Raw genomic sequence first — 26,168 nt, forward strand, 5'->3', positions numbered from 1 at the left:
GTCTGTGATTCCTAATAAGGTTTGGATATATAGCTTTCACCGTGATATAGCTTCTATACTAAGCTAATACCGCTAGAAAGACGAGTCTTAGTCAAGTCAACTTTTCGTCATGGCTATAAAGCTTTTGTCTGCATTCACCTTGCTCATCGTCTTCTACTACCTACTTCTCTTCAGCTATAACTCCACTAGCTGACTCTAACAGCAAAGTATTCTTCCCATCCCCTCTCTCATACATCGATATCACCGAGCTAGAAGAAGCTAACGATTTCAAACCTGCAGCATCATCAATAGCATATTGTTGAATGGGTCTTTATGGATTATATTGAATTGATCTCTGACTCATTCATCTTCATCTCTGAATGACTAAAAAATTCTAGGAAAGCCATCTAAGCCTTTATATGACTGTTTGCTACGCTCTAATTTAATTCCATGGACAACGCTTAAACTCTCACTTCCACGCGAGCATCTCGCTTTGCACAATAACAAGCCAGGCATCTTCAGTCTCAGCCCATTTTTCCACGGCAACCAGCGTCTGTTGAATCTCATCTTCGCTAATTCCTGCATCCACCCAGCTCTGGTAGAAAGGATCTCCTTTTTGCAGCTGGCCTTTGGTGCGCCAGAGCATCCTTTTGCGAGTTTCCGCTTCCGAGTGCACTGCAACTCCAGCGCCAACACGGACTTTGCCACCGTCAGTGTCAAAGCCGGCTTTGCGCAGAAGGTTCGGCATCATTGCCGACGTTGAATCTGTTTCAGGGGCACCCTTTCGAGATGCTCGAAATTGGTTTGCTCCCCAAAGGTGGTCGAGATTGAGGCTCTGTGGATAAAAGTGGTGGTTCATGCCATCCCGCGTGGCCAGAATACCGCCCGGCTTCAGGACGCGCCGCATCTCGGTCAATGCCTGGAGTGGAGTGTCTGGCGCTGGCATATGCCCGATAACCTGAGAGGCATAAACAACATCAAACGTGTTATCGGGATAGGCAAGCCCATCTACGACATTGCCCTCTTCGAAGACGACAGAGCCGGGTCCCTCAGTGGGGACATTTGCTTGGTCTGCCAGCGTCTTTGCCTTCTGCAGCACATCCTTCGAGATATCTATGCCAACTATCGTACCTTTACTAGCATATTTAGCAAAGCTTGTGGTGATGGTACCAGGCCCGCAGCCAACATCAAGAATATGGTCCGTCGGCTTGATGTAAGGTAAGAGAAAGGCAGCATCTGAATCAGCCTTGCGTCTTAGATGCGTTGCAATGGTGTATTCGGAGTGACCCCGAGTGTAGTAACTTGGTAGATTATTCTGTGCCATCTTTACAATGTCTTTGGTGATGTGTTAGATGTTCAATATCCTGAAAATCGAAGTGGCATCTCGTCTACTTATTTGTATTGGGCATATAATAGGACCTTCGGCAAGCCGGGTCTGTATTACTTGATTAAGCCACGGCATCCCAAGAACAAACCGGCTCTCTGACGTATTGCCTGCTCAACCCCGAAATCCGGGAGAGACTTGCACCAACTCTTGTTGCAACTGCTCGGGGACTCGGGTCTGAGTTTCCCAATTTGGATTAGTGGGCCCGAAAGGCCGCCGCCATACCGGAACTCTTTCGGCCTCAGTTGTGATGCAGTCTGTATAGAAGCTATATTACAGCCATCGTCTTTCTATTAATCCAGAATTTTCTTGCAAACCCGTTTTTGCAAGCAATTCATTATATATATGACGGGAAGAAGCTTATAAAGCAGGGTTGTAGGCTCAATGCGTAGCCGCTAAAAGCAGCAGTATTGTATCAGTCCGCGCAGATTCCCAGATGCAGTCCATCGTTTTTTTTCAGTGCAGAGGAAAAGTGACAGCAGGTTTGGCTGTCAAAGATTGCATGAAACTTCTCTCAGACAATATTTTGTTTGCAGGCTTCATAGCTGGAGCAGATCATTCCAGTACGTCCAATCTAGAGGTTCGTCATGCATCAGATCGTCCATAAGTCCAGCCTGCAGATTGTCTATATCTGATGCTGGCTCTTGCATATCATGGACAGCGTCACTCGCTGCCTGTAACTTTTTGATAAATTTGGGCACGACGTCCTTTCCATGTTCCAGTGTCCGCCGGCGTGCCGCCCATGCCTGTAGTATTAAATCTGCCAGCGCAGAGTAAAATACATGTTCTCCTGGTAGTATCACAGACTGTTCGATGAATAATTCTTCTAGTAAGATCCATGCAGTATCGACGAGGTAGCCACTGATCCGTTGTCGCAACTCACTAACCATGTACACCAGGGCATCAACTGGGGTTCTACATGCCATGTGATCCACCAGGTGTATTGAGAAGCTTGTGTGGCGCACGTCACGGTTTAACTCCAGTAGCTTAACGCTGCTTTCGAAGACAAGATCCTGATCAGCTTGAGACATGTTTCTACCTTCTCCAGGTTGATGGCGAGGATGGAACATTGAGAAGCGCTGGTTGTGGATGGTAAGGCCCGCCAAGGCGATTGAGAGCTGATGCAGTGGTATACTCTGGTCAAGGTAGGCAAGATACCTTTCCTGGAGCATGTGAGTTACGTTGCCCAGCATCTTCCTTTTCACTGCCATATTTTCGACACTGGTTGACGCGGCTAGCTGGGCAGCTTTTTCTCTTGGGTTGGGGTCACCAGAAAATCTGGAGGATTTCCGCACATAGTTCCAGAGGTCGTATTTCATCAAACAATAAGCCATCTCTGTGGCAGCTGTATGCTGAACTGCCGGGGGCTTCTCCATGAGTGGATGCAGGTCTGCATCGTTGACATTCATTGGGAGACGCACGTCGCCCAGGTCGTCAACAGTCGATAGCAGCCCCATGCCCCGACGAGCGCGCGAGTTGAAGCCGCGAATGCACCACCATAGGCGTACTTGCATCTCTTGTTCGAAGAAGGGCATATGAGAGTCTTTGTCAGCATTGTGCAGTCCCATTTTATGGGCAATACGCATAGCTAATGCGGCTGCTGTGATTGAGAGCTCTGATTGAGGTTCAATCATCTAAAAGCGAATGAGAACAAAACGTCAGAATGTTACTTCATTTTTAAGCAATACAATACGGATTAGACTTACAAGAACAAGAGTCAAAGCCTGCAAGACCTCCATATCTCTCGTTGAGAGCAAATCAGTGCCGGATAGAGCTCGCAACGCTCCTATACGGTATCGATTCATAAGCACTTGCTTACCTTCTCCGAATAGATGGATACAGGCAGCGGGTTTCATCGAAGCTACAGCCAGCGCATATACTGCGAACATGGTAGCCTCGAGCGGCTTTGCAGTTGACTCTGGGGTCCATGCCGCCTCGAGAACCTTCTCTTGAAGAGTAGGGGCGTGTATAACTTTGATCAGAGGGTTGACGTTATCCGCAAAGATCTGCCAAAGTTTGAAAACATGCTTCGGATCAGGGTGTAATTTTAGCTGCCCTACAGTCGTAGAAATATGAGTAGGGATAAATAGAGAGGGCTTGTCCAAGTTATCATCATCATGGGTTGGCCGGTTTCCCGCTTCTTCGTCTGCTTGTTTGAGTTGCAATATTGGCGGAGTTTTCAACTTGAAGAGCTTTTAGTAAGAATAGAATGCTGAATTAAGAACAACAAACCCACAACTTCAGGCAGCTCCGACCAAATTCGTGCTGCCACGGCGTGCTCACCAAGAAAACGGCTGGTGCTTTGGCTCAGGTCCTCTGCAGATTGCGCCTGTGAAGATACCTCAGCTCTTGTTGCGGTCTCAACAAAATCTATTTGGGTCTGAGGACTTTGGGCAAGCCTCTCTTCCCAGTGTGAGCTAATCCATGAATTATCCAACGCTTCGAATGGAATTCTATTGCTATGAAGAATGGTTTCAAGCTCTTGAATCTTGGATAGGAGATCACGTTGAGTTACGCGCTTTCGGTATCTCTGAGACGGCACTGGGTCTCGGTAAATGCACGCGACTTGTGACTTGGAGCAGCTCGAGCACGGGCTTAATTTGTCGCATTTGACTTTGCGCCGGGCACAGGTTGCACAAGAATATCGGCTTTGAGGCGTCATCCCGATTTCATGGCGATGCGCCAGTAGATCCGCCAAACGAAAACAGGCTGCAGCGTCTCCGACAGATCTCAGAACGTATACGAATTAAATGTATTTAGTTTTCAAAAAGCTTGATTACCTAAGCATCTCCGCCATAGAAGACCAGTGGCCCTTTTGAGATGTCATTCAGCATGACACCAACACCAGCCAGAGCATAGAGTGGATGAGTAGATGTTGCTGTGAAGACATGGAAGCTTGCGTGCTACAGTGACTGGCACTAAAAATGGCTACGTGGTCCGTGTCAAACACTGTGCCATTCGGGCCTCGACCTATCTGGTAGGCCGCAACGGCGGGGAAACTAGGCTGGCAACCTTGTATATGTACCTTAGCAAGAGACGATAGATTTCACAGGACGCACTGTACGCCCCTCGCTTCTACCTGGGTTCTATTATGTGTAACCTAGAAGTCTTTTTTTGGACGTAACATCTGAAGTCGACGAGGAACGAGTGACTAGAAGAAACGTTAAAAAGGCATAAATAAATATTGTAATGTAATTTAAACCCACCTGCTTACCTTTGATGCAAACTAATGCAATAACTAGCTCATGGGGTCCTCAGCATTCTCATAGAGCAGTGGCTCGCGATAATCCTAGAAGAAACAAACTAATCAGAATAGCAATACACATCCTGAAGTCAATCCCTCACATAAATAGTGGAACGGAATCCAAAAGAGATACAAGCACACTAGCGAAAAATGAACGAATGAGCTCTGCCGGCATTTATAGAATTGATCTATGAACAAGCTGTTGTATACACGACGCTGTGACGAGCCGTGGTTTCTTGCCCAGCCTACATGTAACAAGCAAAATATCTTGTATGATATCTAAAGATCTTTGTTAATATAGGCTCATTTGTTTTCTTTCCTTTTGCATTTTTGATCTTTGTTTTTCTTTTCGTTCTGATTGAGCAGTCGCATCGATGAATGCCTCGATTATACAACCCTCTCAATTGAGACAACTAGCAGAGTGAATTCATGGCCGCCATCTCCCAGGCATTAGCAAATAGCATCAAACAATTAAGCGCCTGCCATGCAAGGCAGAATAGAACAAATAAGTAAAATCATATGAACCAACAACATTTTTGTGTAAAATCTGCCTTTTTGTCTACAACCCCTCACAGGTCTCAGATTGGGCCGCTCATAAGTACTAATACGGGATTGTGCAAGGGATATGTTACACATCAAGTATTTGCACGGGAATATACCGAGGCCAGCTTCTTTCTTACTACCAAATTCCTGTGAGGCTTGTACAGAGACTCTCTCGGATAGTTACGTGGAATTCGGTGGAAGATAATTGTAGGCCTCCCGCATGGACTTTAGCCTTTGCAAGGCCGCATACATTCGAATCTTCAACGCCCCACGCATTTTCATTTGTATATATTGTCTGCGCCTCACCTTTTAATTCAAAATGTAACATAACTTTTCTTTGGTTATCGTTCCCTACCAAATTGAAGTAGCCAGTCGTTCGTGATAAAAGGATAACTAGCAAGCAGCTGCTCAACCAGCGAGTTTTTCATATCTAATTATCTGCCCATCTAGAATCTTCTAACGATCAGCTCTTCATTATGGGTAACATATTTGGTGCACCGGCTCCACGACCGCCTCAGTGGTTCGCCGACGTTCAACAACCAGCTCCACGGCCAGTTCCACGGCCAGCTCCACGGCCGGCTCCACGGCCTGAGCCGCAGAGAACAGCAGAAAATCATAGGCCAAGATATCAGGGGACAGAAAATCACGACATGCGGCCGCCACCACGAAACCTACGACCAGCGAATATAGGTGATTTACAAACTCCACGGTGCACGCATGAGACAAGAGAAGCCTGCGGGCGAGGAAATTACTGTCCCTTCGTACATGAAGGCGATGCTCTTTAGAATCAAACACCACAGCCACGTCCAAATTTACAACGGCCGAACTTGGGACGTCCTACAGAAGAGAATAATCCACAGGCGCGAAAATTATGTTGGTATTTTGCACAAGGTCATTGTAATAGGGGAGCCCAATGTCGATTTTCGCATGATAAAAACGAAGTTACAACCACTGAGAATCAAGTGCGTCAATCTATTATTGATACCTTTGGTTAGGTACATCAGCTAACAAGAGTATTATTCTTACAATAGGAGGACCAGTTCAATGGCAATGATACATATGAGCTCGGTGGTGCTTGGGTGAAATTCGACGACGGTGCAACAGTTTCCAAAGTGTCTTTTCCCTCCGACTACAGATGCTCGGCTATCAACATGCAAAATCTGCCGGCAAACAGTTCCAGAGTATTAATCAACGAATTACTGGCAGCCGCAGGAACACCTACGTCTGTGATTGATATACAAATCATCTCGCAGAGAGAGCAAAATACTTGCAACGCAATAGTCAAATCTGACGATTTTTCATTCGCCAAGACAGCTTGCACCATATTAAACACCCTCCATTTTTTTCCAGACTTCAAAGCTTCCATTGTTCCCATCAGATCACCAGTCAGCCAAAGCCCATATCAAGTTGATTGTCGGAAAGTTCACTGTGCCTGGAATCGGCCAACGCGAAAAGCAAGTCTAACCTTTGGAGACAAGGCTATTGCTCTCAAAGCGCATAAAAATCTCAGAGCAAAAGGCTGTAAGATGCTTGGAGCCAAAGTTACATCATCGTACCAGGGTAATCAAAACGGTCAGGGAAAATGGGTAGTGACTCTTGCGGGATTGAGCGACGCGACAAAAGAACAAGATGTCACCAAGGTCATTCCGAAGTTTAATAGCCCTCAAACTGTTAAACTCGGAGAACCAAGCTATGTCTCCGATCCAGACCGCGACTCGGCTATTGTCAAATCTATGCTATTAGAACTTGGTCCTATAGAACGATGGAATGTATCTCCTGATACTAAAACGAAGCGCTTCAACGCATACGCCACTTTTCTTCACGAGTCATCCGCAAGAGACGCCGTGTCTACGCTAAAAGATAAACCACTGTCATTCAATGAGACGACAAAACTCTCGGTGACGCTTGTCGCATCTGCCAAGTTCAAAATACAAGCCAAGATTTATGATATTGTAAGTCCACAAATCGACAAACAGAAAGCAATCTGGGTGCGGCAGAACATTCGCACTTTCGAAATTCCGTTGAAGGGTCCATTTCGTTTGTTAAAACTAGAATGCGAAAACCACCAATTGATGGTGCAAGTTAAAGCAACCCTTGAGAAAATCATCAGTGGACAAATCGTTAAAATGGATGGAAAAGATCTTCGGTGCGGAAATTTTCGACGAAATGGCAAAGAGTTTCAAATGATTAAATCGATAGAGGACTCCTTCAAGGTGGCTATCATCCCTGATAAACGCAAGTCTCAATTCCGAATTTTTGGACAGGAAGAATGTTCACAGTCAATTTTGGATGGAATTACGACAATGTTACAGGACTGCACGCCTGAAGGCCATGTTATTGAACTCAATGACGCCGATTTCCTGTGGGCGTCAGAAGGTGGCCTTAGACTTCTCAAATTGCGGCTCGGCGAAGGGAAAGTGTCCTTCAATATCTTCGCGGCAAATAAACGCATTTTTGTCAGAGGATCGAAAGCAGACTATAATAACGCCATGGCTATCATCGCTAGCAAGCAGATTATGTCGGTTAAGAAAGACCCTAGCTCTGAGATGGAATGTCCATCTTGCTTCTGCGAAGCTGAAGACCCGATCCGCATGTCTTGCGGTCACGTCTATTGCAGCGACTGTTTTGTCCAGATGTGTGAAGCGGAGAAGACGGCGACAAGGGAGTTTCGCATTTGCTGCGTAAAAGCCACCGACTCCAGTGGCGCAATCTGCCAAAAGTCTTTCTCACTTTCAGAAATCCAGGAGCATCTTCCTGCTGAAGCGTTTGAGACCGTTCTCGAGAAATCTTTCGAGTCCTATGTCAGTCGCCATCCGGGCGATTTTACATACTGCCAAACACCCGACTGTGACCAAGTTTACCGGATTTCATCTCCCGACTCTGAACGCCCCAGTACGTTTACATGCAAGAAATGCCTGGTATCCATTTGCACATCTTGTCACAGCTCGCATCCTGGCAAACCCTGTGATAAAGCTAAAAGCATTGCCAATAGCCTTCTTAGCGATAAGACGAAGGAAGCACTCGGCATTAAATCCTGCCCTAAATGCTCAATACCGATGGAAAAAATAAGTGGATGTAATCATATGACTTGTAAATGCAACGCACATGTCTGCTGGGTATGTCTTAAGTTCTTTAACACAAGTGCCGAGTGCTACGCTCATATGAACGAACAACATGGTGGACATGGGGGGTATTAACTCTACGAAAACTTTGAGTACTTTAGATTGTTGTTATCAGAGATGATAAAGGGGGTAGTTATGGAGCTTGTTGCTGCGAAAACTGTTATCATTTTTGGCTGCGTATTTTCCTTCTTTCCTTCTTTCTTTAAGGAGATTTCCATACATCAGCTGAAGAGGACTGCGATATAACACTGCTGAGGCGCAGAAACATATACAGATGAAATTGAATAAAATCTCTCTAAATTTTATTGTAGATTCTTTGCCTGCTATCTTCTACACGTTTGACTCCTGAAACCGGAGCTGGGACACCCCGTTTGGTGAAGTTATACAGCCCCGCGATGAATCATTCACTATCAGCTGAAAGCCACACTAGAGTAATTAAGGGCGGTGGCAATGTTTTATATCGCGAGAATGCTATGGGGCAAAAAAAAAAAGCGCCAGCGCAGCTGATTGCAAAATTCATCGAGCTGTTGTCCAGTTGCGCAGGAGACCGGCACTTGCGACTCCTTCTTGTTCTTGGCATCGACGGCAAGTGCCGCGATACAAGCAGAATTGAAGAGCTCCCCTCCTATTCACAAAATAGTCGCATGAATCAAATAGGTAGATCTTCTCGGTTATTTATCTCATGTAGCGAGCACTTAATGATAGCGGCTACTGGGGATCGACATCGCTAAAGCATAGACAAGAAAAAACATGTGCGGAGTACAAGGAAGCGATATGCTATAATATATGATAGATAGCATTGAAGCAGTAGCGCAGTAGCAGTACATACTAGATGTCACTTTAGTGCAATTTGGAGTACGGACGTGTTTAGGTGTGTTTTCTTGTCAAGTTTAGCTCAGTTGTTGTCACACAAGAGCTGTAATATCAAGGTTTGATCATCGAGTCTCTAGCTCGACACCTGTGACGCGCTCTCTACTCGTTGAGACAAATAACGGTATTATTTGCATGCTTATTCCCGCCGATGCGGAGAAGATGAGGGACGCCCGGGTAATTGGAATGGATACCCAATGTCCTTGTCAATTCTGCAACTGTGATTTTCTGTTGCTGCGAGACAGGGGGCTTTAGCACCATGCAGGAAGTTCGCTTAGACTTCTTACGGATGAGCGGCCTCTTGGTCTGTAGCAACTACCGACCTCTCGCTCGTGTATCCTCATGACAATAAACTCTCAGAGAAAGCAGTTGCCGGCTATTATATTTTTGGTAGCTCCTATACTACAGTAATATTTGATAAGCAGCTTTGTTGGTTTTGTGTATGGAGTAGTATTAGCAGCTTCAAATATGATTACACCAGCCCACCTGGTGATTTCATTAACTTATAGCCGGGACTGTTACTGGGCACTGAAAGTCTTGTAGTATGTAAATCGTATAGCAGCTACAATTTGGTGTGGTTGACTATTCCATTTTGTTCTGTAGACATTTGATGGCTTTGGATGCTTGCGCCTCGGCTAGCAAACGAGGAGTAGGTGATCGGTATGCTGTCGCACGAATTTTCGAATTTTATCAAATCTGAATGAATGCCATTGATTCCACTTTCTCAAAGGAGCAGTTTTTAATTTCACGACTGTGGTGCTGCTCCATAAGTGGTGTTTTGTATGGGTATTCTGAAGCAAGTGTTGAGCTGAGTATGAACGCATATATGCGCCGCTAGAACCACCGAATGCCGCATTTGAGAGGGATCTCGGAAATATTCCAGAGCCAAGATTGGGCAGTAAAGCTTTTTGACAAGTCAATAGTTGTCGCTGGAAGCTAATATAATACGGTGAGTCAATGGCAAGCCCACCCACATTCTCATAGCGGCGACCGACTTCTCCTGACTCGTGTAATTCGCCTACCTGGTGGAAAGCTTCTGGCTTCCCCTCTTTGCGAGGTTCTGGCATTGTATCATACCCGATCCTTAGCAGACACCCATCAACGGATCTCTTATCCCGACATGGAAAAGATCTTTCGCCGTGTGTTGAGACGTCAAAGGAAGTCGGCAGCAAATATTGTGTGGCGCTGCGGCGGCGTCAAAACTATTCGCTATGGCGTGTGTCAAGTATGTGCCCAGTCCAAAGAGAGCCCCTTGAAAGAGTGGAGCGGCAGCTGTCCAGTGGTTGGACTAGCCGTAGACCACGGGTCTGGCTCGGAGGATGAACTGGATACGGCAAACGCCAGCTACCGGTTATAAGGAACGGCCCAAGCGGCGCGGTCAACTATGTACGGGAAACCCACCATAGCATGCCCGCACTAGCTAGAGCAGATGTGGTCCAGTATTAGACAATTCATACGAAATTCTCGGCTCTGGAGAGCATTGCAATGCCTGGTCTTGGCTTCTTGGCCGATGCTAACTTGCGCCATCTGACTTTTGACAAACAATTGGCACAATTGTTGACTCAATCTTGGAGCAAGTGACTTCCAATACTGCGCGATACGATTCATACACTTAAGACAGCCGCTAAACATGCTCAACAAAAATTCCCATGTGTTCTAAGCCTCCGTTAATATTGAAACTGCGGTGAACAAGTCCATGTGCCCTCAAAACACCGCTCGGAAGACCCCGATTAGCATCAGAGGCTTTTTGGGGAATGTCACCGATGGTAGAAGGCATCGAGAACAAGGTATACGAGATACGAGACGAAGCACATAGCTGGATGGTGATACCAGTAGTAGCCTCCTTAGCCTCTTCGTTACGCAACCCTACTACGCAACAAAGAGGTTAGAAATATGCCAAGCGTAAGGCTGGAAAGCCCTGGCTACACAAGCGTCTCACCATACCGAGGCAGGTCGCCACCCGCAAAAGGTCTGCGCCGCCCCATCTACAACTTGCTGCAGACACCATCGTCCAGCTATTTTGCTTAGCGCCGCTCAGCTGCTCGGCCGAGTGCTGAACATCCCTGCAGCCCATGTGTTGATATATGCCTACCAGATGACTCGGCGTTCAAACATTGCTATCAACCAGCTTCGTTCTAACGACAATTACGAAACCCTAAGAAGAAATTATTCTAATCTCCGGCCGGTCTTTCCGCTTAGAGACTAATTATGGGTTTGTGGCAGATATATACATGTGGAGTTGGCCCCTAACCCGGCATCTACCAGATTCATATTGTCCGGTAAAGTTTATATCCTTGCATAAGTAAACCAAAGACTTTACTATGTGTCAATGTGGGTGTCAGGGGCTTGACTACCGATGACACTTGCTGCATATTACTAGCTGAGAATACACAATGAGCTTCACGATCGTCACCAAAGTCGATCATCTAGGATCTCGCGTAACTGTTCCGTCCAAGGGAGAAAGCATACACACTCCACAGCAAGGCATTCTACTAGTTCTAGCATCGGATTCACGGCACTAGTTGCCATATCCTCGGGAAACCCGCAAATACTCGTAGCCGGTGGCCGCAGTTCAGCTAAAGCCTCTGTACATATACAAAGCCGCCGGCCCTATGGGTCTCAGCTCTTCAATTTCCTTTGTTGTTTGAGCTTTTTTGATTTTGGTCTTTGACCGTATTATTGTCCTGTTGGAAAAAAGAAGATGGCTTCGACGTCAGATATCCAAGTGGCCTCTTTGGCTGCTGGATTTACACTCGGCTTCGGGTTTCTGACGGTTTGGAAGGCAATTCAGCATACTCTGAGAAACAGACGGCCATGGAAGAGCCAGTATATCTATATGATTTGGGGAGAGATTTTTGCGAACCTTGCTATTGGTATTATCGGATGGGTCTTTCTTGATGGCCTTATTGGTCCAACGTAAGTGCTAAATACACCCCTTCATGAAGGACAACACGATCAAGCAGAGATAAAGGAGGAAAGTTGAAGGCAATTGTACATGGGGATACATGTGCACGCATATAACAGCATGATCCCACTTGGACTGTATTAAAGAAGCAAGCCCAGCTAACTGAATCCTATAGAGTGCCCGTTCTATTCTTTTTCCTATTTCTCTGGGTGTTTGAAATCCAGCTGCTGATGCAAATCATTGTCAACCGAATTGCAATTATCGCAGAGGATAGAGGCACAGTATTGAAGTTGAAATGGGGCACAGCAGGCATTATTACTTGCATCAACATAGCCGTCTTTTGTATCTGGATCCCGGCACATACCAACCCTCCGGTTAGCGAGTTGTGAGTATTAGATGGAATTCGATACTTTTTCTGCTACAATTCGAATTGCTTACACAAATTATCATGGCAGGTATGTCCGCATTAACGAAATTTGGGATCGTATGTCAAAGATCTTGATTTTAATTGTCGATGCTGGCCTCAACTACTACTTTCTACGCACTGTCAAAGAGCGCCTTGTCACGCAACATGGACTGAGCAAATACGCTCCTCTAGTCGCTTTCAATGCTAGGCTAATGGTAGTATCTATCCTCATGGATGTAAGTCGACAGTCTTGATCATACCTGCATAAAGTTTGACAGCTAACAATGATATAGGCTATGCTTATTGGACTTATGTCACTACCGAATCAAGTTGTTTACATTCAATTTCACCCTGTTACATACATGGTCAAACTGAACATCGAAATGACGATGGCGGACCTGATCACGAAACTTGCGAGAGGCGAGAACTCGGATATGAACATGCCATCCACGTCACACCACCGAACCGAGATCCGGGAAGATGATGAGGCCGCGAATGGGCACCAAAACTACAAGATGCAATCTGTACACAACACCAAGCCTACTGGCGAAGATTTCTCGTCCATTGATGATGACATGGGCCAATTCGACGAATCTAAAGCTACTAGCACTCGCGGAATTCTCGATGGAGGGATTCAGGTTGAAACCATCATCACTTCGAGAGTCTCACGAAACTCTAGAGTTGGTGAGAGACGGAATGATGGCTCAGATGATGAGCAACCGCTGTCGTACCCTGTCCGGTGACTAAGCCAGGGTGTGGGGGAGTCTTAATTTGGTGGCTGTAATGAACTAGCTGTGCCGCAACGGCACAGCATTGAGGATACCCAAGGGGATAGTAAGCCTGAGTCCAGGTTTACTATGGCACAGAGAAGAGGACGTAATGTAGTTGATATGAATTATTTAGGCATTACGTAAATTAACATAAATGATGCTATGAATTTAGATTTTATTTATAAATGCGGTTATATATGTTCAAATAGGCCACACAAGGCCGGTGCAGTAAAGGGCTGTACCTAGCCCTCGGTTCAATGAATGGATGGATAGGATAGTATCCAAATATAGCTATGAGGTTCAACCAGGTTGGCCATCAGGGTTCTCTAAGGCCAGATCGCCTGGTTCGCTTAAAAACAATAAGGTTCAAGATTCAGCTTGTGTACACGGAGATAGAGTTTCACGCCGATGACTCAAACGCTGTGGCAGCAATGGGGAATCCATCAGAAGGAAGCCAACAAAATGAAGCCACTTTTAAGCTTTGCAGGCATATATGCCATGATGTTATGAAGATATATTAACACTATTTCTTCGCCTGCGCTTTGCAATTTGCCTTGTACTCCTCAATCAAATCTCCCTCAAGGTGTACCGCGTCGGGCTCCTCCCACGGGTGGTCCCTTTCCACCTTTCGAATAAGACTGGCATATTTTTCATTTCGCGGTTTAATGTTATAGGCGAATTTGTGAGGGTGGCTGACTAGACCAGGTGTATGTTTAAATTCCACATCAATCGGGTTGCCCTTCTCGTCTACCGCCTTTTCAATTGTAAACGCCGCAAGAAGTCGTGCAATAGTGAGGTAAAGACTCTCGGTTGCAAGGTACCTTCCAGGGCATACTCTGCGGCCGTATCCGAATGCATCATTGAAAGGATCAGGCTCGTTTCGAGGTTCCAAATAGCGCGCAGGATCAAAGATTTCAGGGTCATGATACACTTTGGGATCGTGCAAGAACCACCAGATAGAGGGCAGAATATATGTGCCCTTGGGAATGCGGTAGCCCCGGAAGAAAAGTTCCTCTTCTGTTTTATGCGGTGTACCAACTGGGACTACCGGGAAGTAACGAAGCGCTTCCTTTGCAATAGCGTCGGTGTAGGGCAAATTGTCTCGGTCTTCGTATTCAGGCAGACGGCCAGAGCATACGCGGTCAATCTCTTCTTGAGCCTTTCGCTGAACATCTGGAAACAGAATCATGGCAATTGTAAACGCCATTATGGTCGATACTGTAGTATCTGCGCCGCCGCCATACATGCTTGTAGCTGTAAGCTGTATAATTTTCATGTCGTCTGGGCTCACCCCTGAGCCATCTTCATTGCCATAGGTCCTAATAAGCCCAGAGACGTAAGATTGCTCTTGGTGAATACCCAGTTCCATCTGTTTTCTGACAAAGTGGTAAGGAGCACTAACGACAGCCTCATTGATGGCTTTCCATTTGCGAGCGGTCTGCTTGAAGCCCGTGCCGGGGAACCAATCTGGAAGATGTCTGAGAGCCGGGATGATATCGACAGACCATGACATGGGTACGAAGGCAGCAGACAGATTCAACATGACGTCCTCAATAAGCTTCACCAGAGGATCTGGGTTAAGCGGCTCAATGGTATAGCCATAGGTAATTTTAAGAATAATTGCTGATGCTTCACTGTGGGGGAATTAGCGGATGATATTCTTTGTGGAGAAAAAAAAAGATGGGAAGAGAATATATATTTCCAACATACGCTTTTATATGCTCCATGAAATTCTGAGGATTGTTTAGCACGCGCAATAGAAGACGCTTTGACTCTACGTCCTGGATATCGCTGAACCGAGCTGCAAGAGGTTTAGTGCCCAGCTGCTGGTGAATATACTTGCGGTGTTGGCGAAATTCATCATCGTATGGCATAGCAGGAAGGAATTGGCTAAAGCCACACATTTCAGTTGCAAAGAATAGCTGAGCCCGTGCAGATGTCTTCAGCGAAGTCTTCTCCAGAAGCTCCATAACGGCGTCTGAATCATGAAGAATAACCATTGTCTGGCCCAGTACAGTAACAGAGCTGATAGGGCCATATTTGTCCTTGAATGGAAGCCAGTGTTCATACTCCGGCACACCTGGGGGTGGAAGATCGTTGATGTTTCCAAGAATAGGAAGAGGCTTTGGGCCCGGTGGTAGTGGGAGGAGATTTTGCTTCTTGCGGAAAAAGAGGCGGTAAATAATAAAGGCCAGGGCAACAACAACGCCCTGGACAATTATTAATTGAGACATTTTGGGTTATTCCAGAGGAAATACGCGAGGCAGTAAAGGCCGTGCGCATTTGCCACGCTGAATCATAATGTAAGAAAAAATCCGACGCAGGGCATGGCCAAACTATATAATAACTCGAACATAACAATACTTCCCGCTCATCATCTCTTTCTCCACACTATTAGCTCCAATCATAATCGAAACATTACGTGTATTTGTATTCTCTCGTTATCACAGTGGAAATCGAAAATAGATCGCCCCCTTGTAATCTATGTCTGCCTACATATACCCATGTACTTTCATCTACATACTACTTCGGCGCGAACGCTAGCAGGAACTGTGTTGGTCTATTCGCTTGCGTTTTGCGAAAAGACGAAAACCATCATCTATTAGGTATTACTTTAGTCTAAAATATTCCTATCTGGGTAAACCCGCCTGATTATCCATATTGACCGCGGAGATAATCCCCCCTAAGTTAGGCCTCCGCGATTTAGCTCCAATGAGCTCTTGCTTTAGGGCTGCGAGTGTGGGTTCCCAGCGCCCGCAACACCATAACCGGTGCAAGACTGCCGTGAATGGTCTCACAAAGAGACAGCGTGACAAATCAAATTGATAGACATGAGGTTTAAATTTCGGACTTGATAGAAGGCCAAGTTTCAACAACAAGGCCGATATACACTGGAAAGACGATGCATGCTGGTTGCAGTTCTTTTTTTTTTTTTTTTTCTCAATTGAGCGTCATGTCGCCCTGCATGCCACTCCTAGTTAGAAAGATGCTAGTTAAACACGAAGAAATAGTAGCCGAGCGCAAAGTTGCGTGGCTGCAGAGTTGTCAGCGTGGACACTTCTCCAAAAATTAATCCATCTTGGCAATGGTTTCAGATGCAATATGATGTGAACGAGTCAGGCTAATGTAATACTAATATCGGCCATTAACTCCGTACCTTGTCTCAAAGAACTGGCTAAACGGAGTTTCGCGTAACTTTCCACACCGGCGGGATGCGTGTAGTTGTGTATCCTTGCAATATCGCATTGAAAACTGATACTTGCCTCAGCGCAACTTCAATGCTCATAGGGCTGCCATGCTTACTTTAATTCTCAGCTTTCGAGCTGAGAATCCCCACAGGTTCGCGAACCTCGCCTAGGATAGACGAAAGGGGAAAATGCCGATAACCCTAATAGGGATGATGCTACATCCCGAAGATATCCCACTGTTGTCGCGAAACAGGACGTCAGATCAATGCCTTAACGAGCAGCCCCGCGTACCATGCCAACGAAATGGAGCAAAGATGCAACCATTGAACTTATGGGAAATATAATCCGATCAAGCGGACATTACAACATGCATAAAGGCCGGGCATATGATTAACACAATTTTGGATGGCATATACGCGCAAAAGTGGCCATATTACTCCTTTCGTACTTATCTAGTCTGTTGTCTCTACCCACTTACTAACATATTATGTAGCAACTTTGCAAGGGTGCGCACAAACTAACATTGTCATGATGCTTCATTGCTGACATTGATGGAGTATCTAGCGACCAATAACTTCTTGGCATTGGCACCCTTAGCTTTGTGATTTTGTGATTTTGAATTGTGTGCCAAATTTAAAGATCTTAGGTGTGGGTTATCATTTGGAATCCTGTCTCTATTTCCACAATTCTCTGGCAAACCTTAGCAACTAAGGCGAAGTTCGAGAAGACTTCTTTCTTCATGATAACGCGAAAACAATATTTGTTATCTGATGAGATCAGAATAAAAGTAGCTTTCACAATGAGAGAAATACATCATGAGACACAAGAAGCATGAAATCGATCGGGTACAGTATACAGAGAACTCTTGTGCTTTGCATTATGACCCACTTGGGTTGAGTCCCCTATGATGGCTATTCGTACCTTAAAAATAACTCTTTTCTTCTATCTGAAAATCTTAGCAAAGTACGGTACCTCGATATGCGCTAAACTCGAAAAGATTATATACCTACTCTTTACATGTGCCTAGATTAGATAAAGGGGTCTCCTATCCGGTATCCATGATCTTTGGAAAAGTATCCAAAAAAGTGGAATTTTTACTGCATATAGTTAACGCGAGTAAAATTATAAATTTAGTAAAGTATATATACTTATTTATTTAAATAAGTACTTTAACTAATCTTAATTTATAAACTTTTTATTATATATTATAAGTTTTAATTATTAATTTTAACTGATATATATATATATAATTATTAATTTTAATTAATATATTAATATTATAATTTAATAAATAAGTGTTATAATATAATACAAATATAAGTAAAGCGCTGTAACTTAGCATATAAGCACCTCACTGTAATTTAACAGATAAGCGCTGTAATTTAGCATATAAGCGCTGTAATTTAGCATATAAGCGCTGTAATTTAGCGAATGAGAGCTGTAATTTAGCGCTTTAAGTTACAGTACTTTCATTCTTATACGCCCTGTTTTTTGGATACTTTTCCAAAGATCATGGATACTGGATAAGAGACCCCTAGATAAATTACTGCGTGCTTATTAAAACTGCATCTAAGACGCTCTTATTGGATAAACTTGCACAAAGTGTTACGACGAGATCATGGTGCGGGATTTCTTACCATATGTTAACACAAAATCTGTCGTAGAATATGAAGCAAGCCGTTCAATCTTCTGATGACTAGATAGATGCTAGAGCACAAATTCCCGATAAACTTAACAACCTAGGTACTGAAACATTTCCTGTTTTGATTGTCCAAAAAAGGACATTGGTATCCTCGCACCAATAGCTGAGATATAAGATACCTGCTCTCATAGCATTGTAACAAAAGTAAAATGGCAGAGCTTTATATATCATTTGTAGCCTTTCTCTTCGTAGTTACACCTTGCTCTGAGTAATGCACTGCTACCAACAGGGCTGCAAGTTGTTTACTAAATTGGAAAACTCACTGTTTAGTACTGAAAATAAAAAGAATTGGTTAGTTAGTACAGTTGCCTGACTCAAACCATTTCAGTTAGTTATTTAGTAACTAAAATCTCATTCTTTAGTAGCTTAAAACTTACTTACTTAGTGCCTTGACTGGAACTCAGTTTAGTTATTTAGTAACTAGAGAATAAGAGAATATAGGTAAATTAGCTCTTGAACGCACATATTATTCATTGATTTGTATGAAGTGGGTAAGAAATATCTGGGTGGCATAGATTGGGAGATGAAATATAGACGTAAAAATTCGCGTCAAAGCTCTTGCTATTTTCATCCAATCGAGACGATTAGCTCACTTATTATTTTATATACAGAATATTATCAGCTGCTCTAATATTTTATCCTTGCCTATTATCCTCCATTCCAAAGCCGAAAGAGTAATCTGTGAACAGTGTATTCCTTCGGCATGATCCTTACGGAAATTAGGACCCTATCCAAATTTGTTTCAAAATTTAATGTAGCCCAGGAATATATTCACGCGTCATTGAATTATCACGTACTCTATTTATGCGATGATTAACTCTACCGGCTATAAATAACTTTGGGTATCACACAGACAAAAGAATGAATAAAAGAGAGACAGCCAAAGCTTCCGCTTGTAAATGATTTAAGGATTATAAGTCTGAGCACTATTTACCCTGTATTGCTACATTCAGCCGTGTGGGATACAACTTCATCACATGCTTCGTTACGAGCAATTTGGTAATTATTGCAACAAAAAATGCCATAAAGAGTTCGGTAGAATGTGCTGTATTAGGCAGGAGAATAGACATTAAGTTTATATGATAGAGTTCTAGATTATAGATTGCGTATTGTATCATTCGCTCAGGTTAGCCATTGTTGCTGCCTGTCGGCATCGATTCGTGATATTCGCCATTGTCCCCCCACACCAATGCAATACCTAGCAATACCGGCCCTGCAATTACGCCTTATCACGCAAATGTTTCTCGGGCATAAATTTCTCTATATGGATAAGAATGTAATTAGAAACAGGGGGGATACTCATTTATTATACAAAGCATCGTTCTAAGGGTAAGATAGTCTCAACCACCAAAATGGAATGCAAACACTAACACTCCTACGTCCTCATGCAAGAAAATATCTAGGTACATTTTTTTGCTTCACCTACTATTCCTGATAAGCTGCAGGAAAAACTATTTCGGAAGGTAGTATTGACGATATCCTACAAGATGCTTCATTTTATACAACTGAAGGCCCCAGATATCTATAAAAGCAGACGTATTTCCACGTTCGAAGGTGATTCAGCAACAGCACTCAGCAGCAGACTTCACCATCGAGCACCAAGCTTTATTTCTAAGATTGATAAATCTTTAGCAATTGCTAAACTTTCTCAAACCTTTCAATATGAAGTTCTCCGCTATCACTCTCAGCTACGCGCTGTTCGTTAGCTATGTCAGCGCCGCTCCTCGAGGCCACAGCACTCTGGAAGAGCGTATTGCTCGCAGAGCTCTAGCACGCTCATCCAGACCCAATCAACGCATCGAAGCATCTGACAAGAGCAATGATACCAATGTCTCTTATTCAACCAATTGGTCGGGAGCCGTCATCACGTCGCCCCCCTCTGGACAGACCTTCAACGCTGTCTCTGCCAGTTTCGTAGTGCCCACACCCAAGGTTCCCTCTGGAGGATCTTCTCGTGGAACTTACAGCGCTTCTGCTTGGGTCGGCATTGATGGTGACACCTACCAAAACTCCATTCTGCAGACCGGTGTTGACTTCACCATTGAGAACGGTGTAGTATCATACGATGCTTGGTATGAGTGGTTCCCCGATTATGCCTACGACTTTTCCATCCAAATCAATGAGGGCGATACCATCAAGGCTAGTGTCACCGCATCCACCAGCACTTCCGGTGTTGCTGTTATTGAGAACGTCACCACGGGCAAGACCGTGACCAAGTCTCTCACCTCCTCCGCTGCTCTTGGAGGACAGAATGCAGAGTGGATCGTGGAAGATTATGAGGAAGGTTCCTCTTTGGTGAGCCTTGCCAACTGGGGCAGCGTTGTTTTCACCGGTGCCACGGCCTCAACCAAGAGCTCCACGCTTGATGCCTCTACTGCTTCCATCATTGATATTCAGCAGAGCGGCAAGACACTCACCAGCGTCACTGTCAGCGGCTCGACTGTCACTGACAACTATGTTTAAATGAGTGGTGAACAAGGCGTCTTTAGCTCCACTAGTCCTTTTATCACGGCGTTCGATCGTTGATGGGCATGTTGAATATAATTGCGGGGCTGAGCCGTAGCACTTATGATACGATGGCATCTGGAGGCGCAGGGGATCCATCGGTAGTCGATATCACAGATTCCATAGCCAAATTCTAATATGTTTATTTGTGGAGAAAATCAGTATAAGCTGTCTATTGATAGTTGATATCTCGTCGTGATCCCTGACATTGCCCCTTTTGTAAAAGAAGTCCATATCTAATCTTCCCAATCGGTAACAAGTTATACAATGTATATTAAAATATACATTTAGACTACCTATCTACCACTGCACAATCCTGAAGTCGGCCTTCAAACCTTACTATTGTGTCTTTGTCTATAAAATAGGTTTAGTAGTCAACGCTATCACTTAGAATCAAATAGCCTAGATTAGGTGCCCTTTCCGCGCATACATCCCCACCCTCTGCGTCAGCATATATCCTGCCATGCGAGTATTAATAAAACAGGCAACTTGCAAGCAGTACACGCAACTCTCCAATTACACGCACAGCACCGACGCCATCATCCTTCACTTAACTAATGACAATTGCGTTCACGTTTCAACTGATGTGTGTATTTTCATATGGGCTCTTGCTTTTTCTTCGGAGATATTCTTGATTGTAAATCGCGTCATCACGGCCCAGAACTGCACTAGTATAATCCCTGATGGATCCCGCATAGCCATGAATGGGGCAGTAATGCCCTGCTAGTACGAGCTAAATCGTTACAAATATCCCGACAATTGATATATAGGTGAAATGCCCCAGAATATGAAAACTTGTATGGCTTAGATTGATCTATGGCTGGTTTAGCTGAATGTGCAATGACTTCTCTATGGCTCTAGGCTCACTCCTGTAAGTCGAGGGCATTGAAATATATTGTATAATACCCCACCTGACGTTAATGCTGCCCGGATCAAGCGGCACGGGTGGTAAGGGTATTTTGCGTGGTTCGTCATTTAAGGTCAATTTGAGAGAATCATGCGAAATGCAATGAAACATTTGACTTTCCAGATAATTATGGGCCATAAGCCAAGTCATTGGAGGTAGCGCTCCAATAGATTGCGTGTACTCCAAAAGAGAGACTGCTTGATTTTAAGATCTATGGAGTGAAAATAAACTCGTGGATATACTTCAAGTTAAATTTTCTAGCAGTCACGGTATCTGTTGGCATTTGCATTTATAAATATATTGAGATGTACGTTTAACAGATGATTCAGAAGATATGAATGCTCTTCAGCGTAAGATTTGTGTATTATAGATTACGCAACGATATATTGCGCCATTGCGTATACAAGGTACCAATGTAACACTTAGTTCTTCAGCATGTCCAGCACATCTGATATCCACATTAGGTCTCGAATGAGAAAGCGTAGGCGGTAAGTGGGGAGTAAATACAATAAGTCGAACATCACGTATCTCATTTGCAAAATGGCAAAATCGCGAATTACACTCGGCGCTTGCCTCTTATATCTCTCTAGGTAGCAACAGTGTGATGTAGTTATGGTTTAATAAATATAGTAAAGTTGTCGATATTGGTACCCACATTCTATCCCTGCTTTAGAGCGATTATTCTTTTTACTAAAGCGTCAATCATGGTGGAACACTGTTACCTGTCTCAGCAGTACTTCAAATAAAGGCCATATCCAATCTGAAGCTGTCTATAAATGCCATTAGCATAGGTAGGCCATTATCACAACCGCAAAAATTCCTTGCGCATCGCGGTACATCGTGGCCCGAATTTGAGCTTCCGGTCATCTAGCTGTCAAGGCAAATGGTAAGCGATTTATGAGCTAGGCCAAAAGGATTAAAATGAACGGGGTTCATGCTAATGAAATCACAAAACCTTAAAGCTATAATTCTTTTCGTATCAAATACAGACCATAACGTCTCACATTACGGCGAATGTGCCGGAGAGGAACGAAGCTCCGGTCTCGATGATAAACAAAGATTGGGAGCCCTTCTATATTGAAAGTAACATGAGGGTTTAGATCGTAGCATCCCAACTGTTTATGTAATACCTACTAAATTCGGCAACAGATACAGTATTCAGAGTGCGAATTAAACTGCAAGAATAGCACTATAGGATTGATGTATCCACAATCTTTTCCCAAGTTGCGGGCACTTGAATAGTATCGACTAGTGGTGAGGCTTGGCTATTGCTCCGAGCGGATAATAATCCGATACTCTTCACAAAATGTGCACAAACGTAATTTAGAGATGATCTTTCTCCCACTTTTCGAGCTAGATATCTTGTCTGATGAGTTGTCCTCACGGCTAAAATGATTTAAGCGTGTTAATATGTACCTATTTTCCTCAGCATAACATTTATGATCCAGTTGCGGGCTTTGCTGACTGGCAAACCCACGCGCCCCTCTTCAAACACGAAATGAGAACGGCACATTGATTTAGTTTTAGAAGCGTAAGATGCGCTGTAATACAATTCCCGAAATCAGTCTAATACAAGATATTCGCAATGGCCGTGTAATGAGTGAAAACACTGTATTACAGACAGACCCAGTAATTCAAAATAAGCATCGGGCTTCTAAAACTTAAGAAATATTAGAGCTGATTATTTGGAAAATTGATCGTGTGGGAGGCAAATATTAGATCCATTGAAAGTAGGACTAGAAGCGTCTAATAAGAGTTTGAGAGTAGGGTATTTAAGTGGAATAGTTTTGGTCTGCAGTATGGGTCTCGTCTGGAGATAATATTTCGTCCACATTAAAACTGGGCCAAAAAGCCTGTAAGATGTTAACTAGGAGTACAATACCTGTGTGTGGAAAGAGGGTTTACCGATGAGTCCAAATCCAGCCAGTCTGTAAGCTGCCAATCTTGGAAGGTGGGTATTTCTGCCATTGAGCTGCTCTGAGGGATGCCAAAAAATCCGCCTCCATCATTAGTATTGAGGGTAGCTGTGTCTGGATTAAGGTCTATAGACTGTTCATGTGGTGTATTATTTTGAGTTCTCAAATGCTGTGGAGTCGACTTGTTCACCGCAGCAGCTCGAAATCCTTCTAGGATTACAGCATATCGCCGACTAGGCGAGTTTGAAGAAGTTGCTTGAGCAAGATGGCTATGACAGTTCTCTGCAAGTTGCATCAGCCTCTCACTATAACCAGGATCGTCTGTAGTGCCCATGCGATGTTGCTGCATAACCCATACGTATGTTACCACTAGGGCACAAAACGTCACATAGTGAGTCCACCAAAACGCGTGGAAGATAGGACCGTCTCGGGCCATAGTGTCCACCGATTCCAGGACGTCTTTCGCAGCTTTGATACAGTCGCTAATCTGTGAAGTATATACAGAAGCAGGGGAGCGCATTAGAAATAGACGATTCACATGCATAATAGCGTGCGAGTGAGCGAGTCCCAGGGCTAACGCTGGTCTTCGATAGCTGGGAATCAAAATAGATGGATGAACTGCGCCAAGGTGGGCAGGTAGACTCTGATGCCAATCATGAATCCGTTGCGTTAAGTCTCTCGCTGCGGCTATTCTTTCGACTTCAGAAGTGAGCTTGGTAGTATACATATCTTGTGAGATAGCTCCAATTATTTTAGCAATGCTATTGAACAAATGCGTTAGTATGATGCCAAATTATAATTCGGAGAGATGTTATAAAATGTTAAGATATGCTTACCGTGCGTGAAAAACTAACGCGTCAGTATGACACCCTCGGCGACCATCAAGATCGCTAATAGGTCCGTCTGCCGACATGTCTTCATCATTAATCCGATCAGGCAAATCTTGATCAATGTATTCATCGTGGAAATGGCGTGGTCTCCCAAATACAACCCCAAGATAGTTATCGAGAACATATGCAGTCCAAAAAGTTCTAAGAGAGCACTGTTTTTCGATATAATCGGCTGCTGGCTCGTGTCTCCTTCTCCAATCAGCACGTCGTTGCAAACCCAGAGCAGAAATAAGCTGTAGTGCATTTCCAAAGATGTACCAGCTCTGATTGAAACGTGAGGTTGTTAGAAGATATAGAACTTGAACAATACGAACTTGGGCTGACTCTAGCCGGGGAAACCCCGTCTCTTGCTCTGTGAGCCTCATTGAGAAGCGGAAAAGATTGTCAGCTAAGCGAAGCGCTTGGCAGTCTCTAGTGGGATATCCCTTAGACTTCTCACGATGGAACTTGGCAATTGATAGCATTGCGTATATAGTGGCTGCCTTTGCACGTCCAATCGTGTGCCATACAGCTATCCCTTCACTCAGATTGCTCTCCATGATACTCAGCCAGTTTTCGGTGGATGGACGATGCAAGATACGGTATGTAGCGATACAGACACCGAAGTAAAGCGCCAAGAGAACCCTAGCCTCTACTAGGTCGGGAAGAGAATACTGCTGTTGGTTGTCCTCGCTTTCTATTGCTAAACGCTTATCTCCAGCCATATATACCAGCTGATTTTCTGCTGATGACCGGGAATCCTCACTCCCATGGCTGCTACCGTGAGTGGCCAGGCGCTTTGACGCTCTATGAAGAAATGCCAAACTGGATGTCGGATCAAATACCTGACCTTGAATCTCTGCCATTCCTAACTCAGGGGATGCACGAGAGGGAGCAACAAGTCCTTCTGATTGTTGCGATGTCTGGGCTGATTGTTGCGATGTCTGGGCTGTTTGCCCACTACCACTTGGGGTTAAACTGGAGCTCGGCATGAAAGATATAGTTTCAGGTATGGCGAATCTGCCGGCTGATGAACGTCTGTTATCGCCTGCCGAGTGCAATTGGCCAACATCAGATGACGGCGGAGGCGTGGGTGGCATGCCACGAGTATACTTGGCTTCATATAAGCATACTCGGCCTCTTGATATGCATTTTGCACATGGTTGATCACCGCTGCATTTCGCCTTTCTTGACTTGCAGAAGTCACAAGCGCGACTAACTTTGCGCGCCTTCCGAAATACAGAATTTGAAGGATCTCCTGGAGTATCTTCAACGTACTCAGAGCTCCTCTTCTGGCCTGTAACTTCTGGTGCCATTTGGTGCTTAGTCAATACGTGGTGGATACAGGCTGGATACAGGCTGGATACGTTTCTTGCTAGTATCACCGCAACGAAGCGAGGAACGATCCAAAAGGCGGAAAAGAAGCCGAAAGGATGTGGTATTATTATTAGGGTAAGACTGGGGTGTGCTAAAATAGTAGCAGCGTCCCTTTCCCAGTGCGAGAAAGACCGGGGGTCTTAAGGATACTGCGTTGCGGGGATTTCATGAGAAGATTACGAGTTCTGGTCCACCCTGGGAGTCTAGTCTCAATACAGAAGATCGCAGGCTCAATGACATGACGGTTTGCGTTGACTGTAATAAATTCGCGAGATAAGGAAATAGTATTTAATAGGCTAACTCTATAGCATATATTTTAGCCGCTATATAAGCATAGAATACATGTAATTACCGAGATTGTAGAAGATATTTCTATGCATACGCAGGTTCTTATTCAGCCTATAAGCCTTTGGACAATGGATGCATTGGCCTTCTTATGAATGAATCGTTTAATAGCTAGGCCTCTAAATTAAGAAAGACA

At 44.4% G+C, this 26,168-nt stretch overlaps 8 protein-coding genes across 8 annotated transcripts; 4 read left to right on the forward strand and 4 right to left on the reverse strand.

The window, feature by feature from the left end:
- Positions 1 to 9: 9 nt before the first annotated feature.
- GGI43DRAFT_124662 (class I SAM-dependent methyltransferase) lies at positions 10 to 1,620 on the reverse strand. The gene has a single exon (XM_083199088.1). It carries the CDS (start codon positions 1,301 to 1,303, stop codon positions 449 to 451), a length of 855 nt encoding a protein of 284 aa, XP_083058022.1. The 5' UTR covers positions 1,304 to 1,620; the 3' UTR covers positions 10 to 448.
- GGI43DRAFT_124645 (uncharacterized protein) lies at positions 1,603 to 4,327 on the reverse strand. The gene is made up of 3 exons (XM_083199087.1): positions 3,600 to 4,327; positions 3,070 to 3,546; positions 1,603 to 2,997 (listed from the first exon to the last, which is right to left on the reverse strand). Exons 1-3 carry the CDS (start codon positions 4,023 to 4,025, stop codon positions 1,903 to 1,905), a joined length of 1,998 nt encoding a protein of 665 aa, XP_083058023.1. The 5' UTR covers positions 4,026 to 4,327; the 3' UTR covers positions 1,603 to 1,902.
- Positions 4,328 to 5,626: 1,299 nt separating this feature from the next.
- GGI43DRAFT_424432 (E3 ubiquitin-protein ligase) lies at positions 5,627 to 8,347 on the forward strand (the record flags this gene model as incomplete). The annotated part of the gene is made up of 5 exons (XM_083208367.1): positions 5,627 to 5,911; positions 5,951 to 6,112; positions 6,182 to 6,245; positions 6,357 to 6,691; positions 6,728 to 8,347. The coding sequence occupies 5 exons, from the start codon at positions 5,627 to 5,629 to the stop codon at positions 8,345 to 8,347; spliced, it is 2,466 nt and encodes an 821-aa protein (XP_083058024.1).
- A 3,359-nt stretch (positions 8,348 to 11,706) lies between these two features.
- On the forward strand, positions 11,707 to 13,208 carry GGI43DRAFT_124707 (uncharacterized protein). The gene is made up of 4 exons (XM_083199089.1): positions 11,707 to 12,058; positions 12,223 to 12,432; positions 12,503 to 12,689; positions 12,747 to 13,208. The coding sequence occupies exons 1-4, from the start codon at positions 11,844 to 11,846 to the stop codon at positions 13,194 to 13,196; spliced, it is 1,062 nt and encodes a 353-aa protein (XP_083058025.1). The 5' UTR covers positions 11,707 to 11,843; the 3' UTR covers positions 13,197 to 13,208.
- Positions 13,209 to 13,432: 224 nt separating this feature from the next.
- GGI43DRAFT_124729 (cytochrome P450) lies at positions 13,433 to 15,738 on the reverse strand. Its single transcript, XM_083199090.1, has 2 exons — positions 14,934 to 15,738; positions 13,433 to 14,857 (listed from the first exon to the last, which is right to left on the reverse strand). The coding sequence occupies exons 1-2, from the start codon at positions 15,455 to 15,457 to the stop codon at positions 13,747 to 13,749; spliced, it is 1,635 nt and encodes a 544-aa protein (XP_083058026.1). The 5' UTR covers positions 15,458 to 15,738; the 3' UTR covers positions 13,433 to 13,746.
- A 93-nt stretch (positions 15,739 to 15,831) lies between these two features.
- GGI43DRAFT_411573 (uncharacterized protein) lies at positions 15,832 to 16,845 on the forward strand. The gene is made up of 3 exons (XM_083206731.1): positions 15,832 to 16,257; positions 16,381 to 16,475; positions 16,527 to 16,845. The coding sequence occupies exons 1-3, from the start codon at positions 16,126 to 16,128 to the stop codon at positions 16,579 to 16,581; spliced, it is 282 nt and encodes a 93-aa protein (XP_083058027.1). The 5' UTR covers positions 15,832 to 16,125; the 3' UTR covers positions 16,582 to 16,845.
- Positions 16,846 to 19,775: 2,930 nt separating this feature from the next.
- Positions 19,776 to 20,576, forward strand: GGI43DRAFT_429087 (A4/G1 family peptidase; the record flags this gene model as incomplete). The annotated part of the gene is made up of 1 exon (XM_083209051.1): positions 19,776 to 20,576. The coding sequence occupies one exon, from the start codon at positions 19,776 to 19,778 to the stop codon at positions 20,574 to 20,576; it is 801 nt and encodes a 266-aa protein (XP_083058028.1).
- A 2,101-nt stretch (positions 20,577 to 22,677) lies between these two features.
- GGI43DRAFT_124770 (transcription factor domain-containing protein) lies at positions 22,678 to 25,970 on the reverse strand. The gene is made up of 3 exons (XM_083199092.1): positions 24,278 to 25,970; positions 23,431 to 24,202; positions 22,678 to 23,378 (listed from the first exon to the last, which is right to left on the reverse strand). The coding sequence occupies exons 1-3, from the start codon at positions 25,624 to 25,626 to the stop codon at positions 23,298 to 23,300; spliced, it is 2,202 nt and encodes a 733-aa protein (XP_083058029.1). The 5' UTR covers positions 25,627 to 25,970; the 3' UTR covers positions 22,678 to 23,297.
- Positions 25,971 to 26,168: the final 198 nt, after the last annotated feature.

The sequence above is a fragment of the Trichoderma evansii genome, assembly GCF_050947405.1.
Source record: "Trichoderma evansii strain SZMC 28006 chromosome Unknown GGI43scaffold_18, whole genome shotgun sequence".
Classification (NCBI taxonomy): Eukaryota; Fungi; Ascomycota; class Sordariomycetes; order Hypocreales; family Hypocreaceae; genus Trichoderma; species Trichoderma evansii.

What these genes read in the sequence shown, in the direction of transcription:
- GGI43DRAFT_124662 (XM_083199088.1), bottom strand. Translation starts at nt 1,303, where the DNA reads ATGGCACAGAATAATCTACCAAGTTACTACACTCGGGGTCACTCCGAA.
- GGI43DRAFT_124645 (XM_083199087.1), bottom strand. Translation starts at nt 4,025, where the DNA reads ATGACGCCTCAAAGCCGATATTCTTGTGCAACCTGTGCCCGGCGCAAA. An exon ending in GGTCGGAGCTGCCTGAAGTT is followed by an intron (nt 3,547 to 3,599) that starts GTGGGTTTGTTG and finishes AAGCTCTTCAAG; the next exon opens with TTGAAAACTCCGCCAATATT. An exon ending in AGGCTTTGACTCTTGTTCTT is followed by an intron (nt 2,998 to 3,069) that starts GTAAGTCTAATC and finishes ATTCGCTTTTAG; the next exon opens with ATGATTGAACCTCAATCAGA.
- GGI43DRAFT_124707 (XM_083199089.1), top strand. Translation starts at nt 11,844, where the DNA reads ATGGCTTCGACGTCAGATATCCAAGTGGCCTCTTTGGCTGCTGGATTT. An exon ending in GATGGCCTTATTGGTCCAAC is followed by an intron (nt 12,059 to 12,222) that starts GTAAGTGCTAAA and finishes TGAATCCTATAG; the next exon opens with AGTGCCCGTTCTATTCTTTT. An exon ending in AACCCTCCGGTTAGCGAGTT is followed by an intron (nt 12,433 to 12,502) that starts GTGAGTATTAGA and finishes TTATCATGGCAG; the next exon opens with GTATGTCCGCATTAACGAAA.
- GGI43DRAFT_124729 (XM_083199090.1), bottom strand. Translation starts at nt 15,457, where the DNA reads ATGTCTCAATTAATAATTGTCCAGGGCGTTGTTGTTGCCCTGGCCTTT. An exon ending in TTCATGGAGCATATAAAAGC is followed by an intron (nt 14,858 to 14,933) that starts GTATGTTGGAAA and finishes ATTCCCCCACAG; the next exon opens with TGAAGCATCAGCAATTATTC.
- GGI43DRAFT_411573 (XM_083206731.1), top strand. Translation starts at nt 16,126, where the DNA reads ATGCATGCTGGTTGCAGTTCTTTTTTTTTTTTTTTTTCTCAATTGAGC. An exon ending in CCGAGCGCAAAGTTGCGTGG is followed by an intron (nt 16,258 to 16,380) that starts CTGCAGAGTTGT and finishes TTAACTCCGTAC; the next exon opens with CTTGTCTCAAAGAACTGGCT. An exon ending in TTGCAATATCGCATTGAAAA is followed by an intron (nt 16,476 to 16,526) that starts CTGATACTTGCC and finishes TGCCATGCTTAC; the next exon opens with TTTAATTCTCAGCTTTCGAG.
- GGI43DRAFT_124770 (XM_083199092.1), bottom strand. Translation starts at nt 25,626, where the DNA reads ATGGCACCAGAAGTTACAGGCCAGAAGAGGAGCTCTGAGTACGTTGAA. An exon ending in GCGTTAGTTTTTCACGCACG is followed by an intron (nt 24,203 to 24,277) that starts GTAAGCATATCT and finishes TTTGTTCAATAG; the next exon opens with CATTGCTAAAATAATTGGAG. An exon ending in GGCTGGATTTGGACTCATCG is followed by an intron (nt 23,379 to 23,430) that starts GTAAACCCTCTT and finishes AACATCTTACAG; the next exon opens with GCTTTTTGGCCCAGTTTTAA.